General features: G+C 26.4%; 1 protein-coding gene across 1 annotated transcript; it reads right to left on the reverse strand.

Annotated features, from left to right (window-relative positions):
* Positions 1 to 4803: 4803 nt before the first annotated feature.
* Positions 4804 to 5443, reverse strand: LOC126902191 (uncharacterized). The gene is made up of 2 exons (XM_050679217.1): positions 5376 to 5443; positions 4804 to 5312 (listed from the first exon to the last, which is right to left on the reverse strand). Exons 1-2 carry the CDS (start codon positions 5386 to 5388, stop codon positions 4804 to 4806), a joined length of 522 nt encoding a protein of 173 aa, XP_050535174.1. The 5' UTR covers positions 5389 to 5443.
* Between the last annotated feature and the right edge of the window lie 1053 nt (positions 5444 to 6496).

Raw genomic sequence — 6496 nt, forward strand, 5'->3', positions numbered from 1 at the left:
TCTTCTAATTATATTTTTCATTCCGCTCTCCCACGTTTAATGCGCATTGCAAATAATGACCCTGATTTTTTACATTCTTTTAATTTTTAATGTAGTCATTTAACCTTCCTATTTAATATTTAAATTTTTCTTTTTCTCTTTATCAAGTTTAAGTTTATTAATGTTTCATTTTTAGTTATTAGATAATTGTAAGTTGTCCAGTTAACTGTCTAATACATATTGTATTTTTTGGGTTATTGCCTGTATAATTTATAATAAATAAATATATGTACGTATAGAACAAAACATGATGATTATTTTATATTCAAATTATCTACCTAATTAGTATAATGGTTTATTGATTAAAAATATTTTCTTATTACTTGTCAAAAAGGGACTACCGATCTAAGTTAATGGGATAAGAGCAGTCATTTCTGAAATGACTGGTGTTACCACATTCTCAATTAACATCTGAAAATGCAAATAAATTTTTAATTTCTTCTTCTTCTGCAGTATTCAATCTAATGATTAGTTTGCAGCAACTTCAATGTTTCTCTATCACTAGCCTTCCTCTTCAACTCTTGACATGAATTACATCCTTGATCTTCTATTATCTGACTTATTGCAATCTTAGTCTTCCTCTATGATTATTTCCATCGATTATTCCTTCTAAAATTAATAATAGCAATCCTTCGTGTCTAAATTATGACCTATTAATTTATTTCGCCTTTTCTGTATACTCTTCCATATTAATTTTCTGTCAGATACCCTTTCTAAAACTTATTCATTAGTAATTCTATCAGTCCAACTTATCTTTTTTATCCTCCTGTAGCACCACATTTCGAGTTCCTCTATTCTTCTCTTGCAATTTTCCAAGTTTCGCATCCATAAAACATGATGCTCCAGATGTATGTTTTTAGTAGATTATTTCTAATATTAAGGTCAATGTTTTTTTAAGTAAAATGACTTCTTTAATTTACCACTTTACGCTTGGGGTAATCTCTTTATAATTTCCTTTATGCATCTCTAATCTGAGCATGTAGTGCTATTCAAATATATGAAATCTTTTAATTGTCCTACAGTTTTATTGTCCTTTAATTGTATTCTTGTTCTTTTGTTATTTTCTCTAGTACATACTAGGACTTTCGTCTTTTTGGGTTTATTTTCATATGTATATATTTTTTCTAAATCTGTAAGAACTAGGTCTTCTTCATCATATAGTGTTTCTATTTATTCCTTCCATCTATCTACAACCTGTTCCTACTCATAAATAATTTCTCCTTTATTTTCTATAGCTCCACATTTGGGTGTATTTCTCTCTTGCCCATTCTCGTCAAAATGTCTATTTCCTCACATTTTTCTTCTGGATATTTTTCTTTTGTTGCTTTTTTGATTTCCTTATTTATTTTCTGATTTCTAATTTAAATAAGTTTTATTCTAATTAGATACCTCGTTCTTATACAAGATAAAGTACTAAAGGAAATTGGAGTTCATTTTCTTTAATAGAAGCAATGTTCAGTGTTAAAAATAAAATAATGAGCATCCGAAAAGCAGCTCAACATTATAATTTACTTTATACAACATTACAGGACAGATTAAAAACTGGCAATATCAAACCAGCCATACCAGGACGACCATCTATTTTCACTTCAGAGCAAGAATAAGAAATGACTAAACATGTTTTTTTTATAAAAAAAAATTATTGATATTCATTGATATAATCAAGTGCTTCCTATTGGTATTTGTTTTCAGTAATTATCTTTGATGACAACTTTTAGTTTGAACTAAAATTCATAATAATAATAATTCAGTGATTTTTTTAAAAATTATTTTATCACTATCTTTTTGCATGTATTTATGTATAGCCAATATTTCCCTGGAGTAGAGGGAATGTCGATCATTTTAATTAAAATATATATATATTTATTAGGGTGACCCTTAGCTACATGAGAGGTTTTTTTTTTTTATATTACAAAGTGCCACCCCCTAGAATTATTTGAATACATGAAAAAATAAATTGTACAAAATTTGGAGACGATTGGACAACTCTAAGATGTGCCCCAAGGGGGTTAAAAATAACCCCTCAAAGGTAATTTTTTAGTTTTTTCTGTCTATCTCAAAAACTTAAGCTTTTGCAAAAAAATCCAAATAAAATTACTATAAAAAGTATATATACAAAAATTGTCGAAAGTTCTTATTTAGCCATAAAAAAATAAAAACGAATATATTCTATTCTTACCGTTAAAATTGTTAATTTATAAATAGTCATTGTAAAAACAAAAAAAAATTAATTTTACTGTTGTTTTTAANAAAAAAAAAAAAAAAAAATAAAAAAACACATCATAGTAAAATTAATACCTTCTCAGCTTCGCATCGAAGCTAAAAAAAAATTCATTTAACCGTTGTTTTTAATTTAATTTTCTATACAATTTTTTCTATTTTTTACTATTCAAAACCTACAATTTTTTTAATTTTAATTAAAATAAATACATCAGAGTAAAATTAATACCGTCTCAGCTTCAAATTGAAGCTAAAATAATATTAATNTTAATTTTCTATACATTTTTAATTCGACATTTTTTCTATTATTTACTATTCAAAACCTACAATTTTTTTAATTTTAATTAAAATAAATACATCAGAGTAAAATCAATACCGTCTCAGCTTCACATTGAAGCTAAAATAATGTTAACTTATAAATTTATATACAATCAGAAACTATTTACAAAAAAAAAACGAACTAATAAAATTTACTACATATTTTAAATAATTTATCTTTTTTAAAATGCTTGGGATAATATGATTGGGATAATAAAATTGAATTTATTAAAATTTTTTAAATTTCCTTAAATATGTCACTATACAAAGGACGTATATACTTATACTTACAGACATTCATACTTGGAGTATATGAGATTAAGTGTTCAATCTATAATAAATTATTTGATTACAAGTTTAAAAATACAACTACAAACCTTTTTTTATAAAGCTAGGCTAAAGGGTAAAATTGCTACATGCAATGTAAAGACCATTCACAATTGTAAGGTGAAAGTTGATTTATGGGAATCGATTACAAATAAAACTACTATATTTAAAAATATATAAATATATTTATTAAAAAAAATCTACTCAAAATATTGGTTACTTTACTTTTTAGTTTGACACTTAATCCATTAAAATTGAAATTTTAACTCCTCCTACTCTGGGTTAATTCATATCTAACGTAATATTTTCATTTTTGGAAATAACACAGTTTGACTTTTCGCCTTACAATTGATCCTCGAGATTCTAAAATATGGTTACATAATGGTAAAACAAGTAAGTTTGGCTCGTTGTATAGGTATATTATACGTATATAATTAATACCTCTATGTACAGGTATAAATCGTACACTTTTGACTCTAACACTTAAATTTTAAAGCAAAAAAAATTAATTTTTTTTTAACCTTAGTTTTAATTTCCAAGGGGATTCTATAGCACTCTACAGTAGGGTGTCCGTTATTTAAAAAATTAAAAAATTATAAAGTGCCACCCCCTAGAATTATTCGAATACATGAAAAAATAAATTGTACAAAATTTGGAGACGATTGGACAACACTAAGATGTGCCCCAAGGGGGTTAAAAATATCCCCCCAAAGGTGATTTTTTAGTTTTTTCTGTCTATCTCAAAAACTTAAGCTTTTGCAAAAAAGTTTATTTGGATTTTTTTGTAGGTATACAATTTTTCTATAAAAAGTATATATACAAAAATTTTCAAAAAGTTCTTATTTAGCCCTAAAAAAGTATAAAACGTATATGTTCTATTCTTACCGTTAAAATTATTAATTTATAAATCGTTCATTGTAAAAACAAAAAAAAAAATTCATTTAACCGTTGTTTTTAATTTAATTTTCTATACATTTTTAATTCGACATTTTTTCTATTATTTACTATTCAAAACCTACAATTTTTTTTATTTTAATTAAAATAAATACATCAGAGTAAAATTAATACCGCCTCAGCTTCAAATTGAGCTAAAATAATGTTAACTTATAAATTTATATACAATCAGAAACTATTTACAAAAAAAAAACGAACTAATAAAATTTACTACATATTTTAAATAATTTATCTATTTTAAAATGCTTGGGATAATGTGCTTTTATTGTAATTAGGAACACAACTCCGGTATTCTGTAACAATCTGTAATAGGTATTGTTTGTGTGCTTCGTCTTTTGTTAAAATATTATTATACTCTTCTATGAGTTTCACGCCCCTCTCTACCAAATCATTTATAACTTTTTAATTATTTACTATTATTTTTCCTCTGATATATTGACTGTTGTCTTTCCACAACAAAGGATTGCTATTTAAAAAATAGTTTCAATGTCATATCTTTCAATCAACTTTTTTGACTCAGTTGAAATAAAAACATTTATACTTTTATTTTTAAAATCATAAATTTCATTTACTCCTACGTTTATTTACTCTATACGTTTGTTTGTATATGGATCTTCTTCACGATTATTTAATGAATTTACCATTTTATTTTTTGTATCTTCACATAAATCATCATCAAAAAATGCCAATGCTGCCATTTTGAATACTAACTACCATAAGTGACCGGAAATTTTTTAAAACTACTTTAGAAATATCATTATCTATTGGTTCATAATCAATTATATTTTTAAATTCATTACAATGCAGACATCACATTTATGAAATGTCTGCATTGTAAGTATAAAATATCACGCCCTAACATTTGCTCCAGTAATATGCAGGCACCTTTAAGTCTACCTGTATTAGAAGGAGTAGTGTCACAGCATAATGATTTAACTTTGTCAGTTAAACCCCATTTTTCAGTGCTGCGTAGACAGCTGCTGCTTGACTTTGTCCCGAACCAGAAGAAGTTTCAGGCACATCGAGCAATTGTTCTACATTATTATTTGACACAATTATTGGTAATATTTCAACTAATTGATATCCTGATAATGAAAGAAGAAGTTTTCCATCCCAATGAATAGTGCATGGACATGCCGATAAATTAAAATTACTGCTTATTTTTTTCATTCGGTTTTCACGGAAACGTTTTCGAAAATTATTAATTGAGGTCTTATTTATAATTAATGCAGATGTATCGAGACCGAACGATTCCGCGGTTGCCATTAATATATGAACAGCGTCTCTGTCGCTTATTCTACACCTATCAAATGCAGCAGCAAGTTTGTCGGTTAAAATATTTTTTCTACCTCTATGTTGGGGAAGATTAGGTTTTTCATTGAATTCTTCGGTATCATCACACTCTCTAGAACTGTTTGAAGATGAATATAACATTTCTGAGTTAACGACATGATCTATAATAATAAATATTGTTGACTTACTACTTTGGAAATATTTTAAGATATTTTTTTAATTACCTAAAACTTCCATTTCATCGTATGCTTTTCTTTTTCTTTGGATTATATTTAAATTTTTATTTTGTTGATTCATTTCACATTTTTCATTGAATTTATCGACACCTAACATACAGCCTGACTTTCCTTTTTCTCTCTGAGCCAATAAAAATTGTTTATCAACTTCAATTGTAATTAAGTTTAAAGCGTCAGAATGAGCGATATCAAATAAGTCATCAAGCTTATTGACAAAGTCCTTTTCATTTCTTGTGTCTGATAATAACTTTCTAGTCGCATGTTTTTGTAATTTTCTCCATTCATTGTATAATGATTCAATTTTTTTAACGGAGTGACATATTTTTTAATAGGTATTTTGGCAAAAAATTTTGATTTCATTGTACACTAATGAAGCACTATCGTGAACATTTAAATTAACCACGCACATGTTATAAAAAAGAACACATAGTACTTGTTTATTTGATGGCAACTTACTGCCGACGATTTGATTTGACATATAACCAATTAAATAAATTTTATTTGTATCACAAAGGTTCATTTTAGATGTTGAAGCCATTTTTTTTAAAAATTATTTAGATCTAAACTTTTTTTAAGTTGTATAATTAGAAACGTAAGTATAAAATATAAGAAAATTGTTGAATATGAAATTCATGAACAACGAACGACAGTTGATCGATTATGATCTAAACTTTTCATCTTAATCTTGGAAAGCTACATTTTAGCTGGCTATATATGTAGGCTCATCTTTTCAAGAATACCAGATAAAAGAAAACAATTAAGTGTTTAAAAATAATAATCAATAACTTTATCTTGAAAATGACTTTTTTATTAGCATAAACAATAAACAACATAAATTTTATGGCTCTAAAAAAACTAAAAAATCACCCTTGGGGGGTTATTTTTAACCCCCTTGGGGCACGTCTTAGAGTTGACCAATCGTCTTCAAATTTTGTACAATTTATTTTTTCATGTATTCGAATAATTCTAAGGGGTGGCACTTTGTAATATTAAAAAAAAAACCTCTCATGTAGCTAAGGGTCACCCTACTTAACACTATATCTATCTATGAAAAAGAGTTTTCATTGTTATCATCAGTATTTAAATAGTATTTTGGTAGTGTTTTCCTG

This window comes from Daktulosphaira vitifoliae, unplaced genomic scaffold (assembly GCF_025091365.1).
Source record: "Daktulosphaira vitifoliae isolate Bord-2020 unplaced genomic scaffold, ASM2509136v1 Scaffold_3, whole genome shotgun sequence".
In the NCBI taxonomy this organism is placed as follows: domain Eukaryota; kingdom Metazoa; phylum Arthropoda; class Insecta; order Hemiptera; family Phylloxeridae; genus Daktulosphaira; species Daktulosphaira vitifoliae.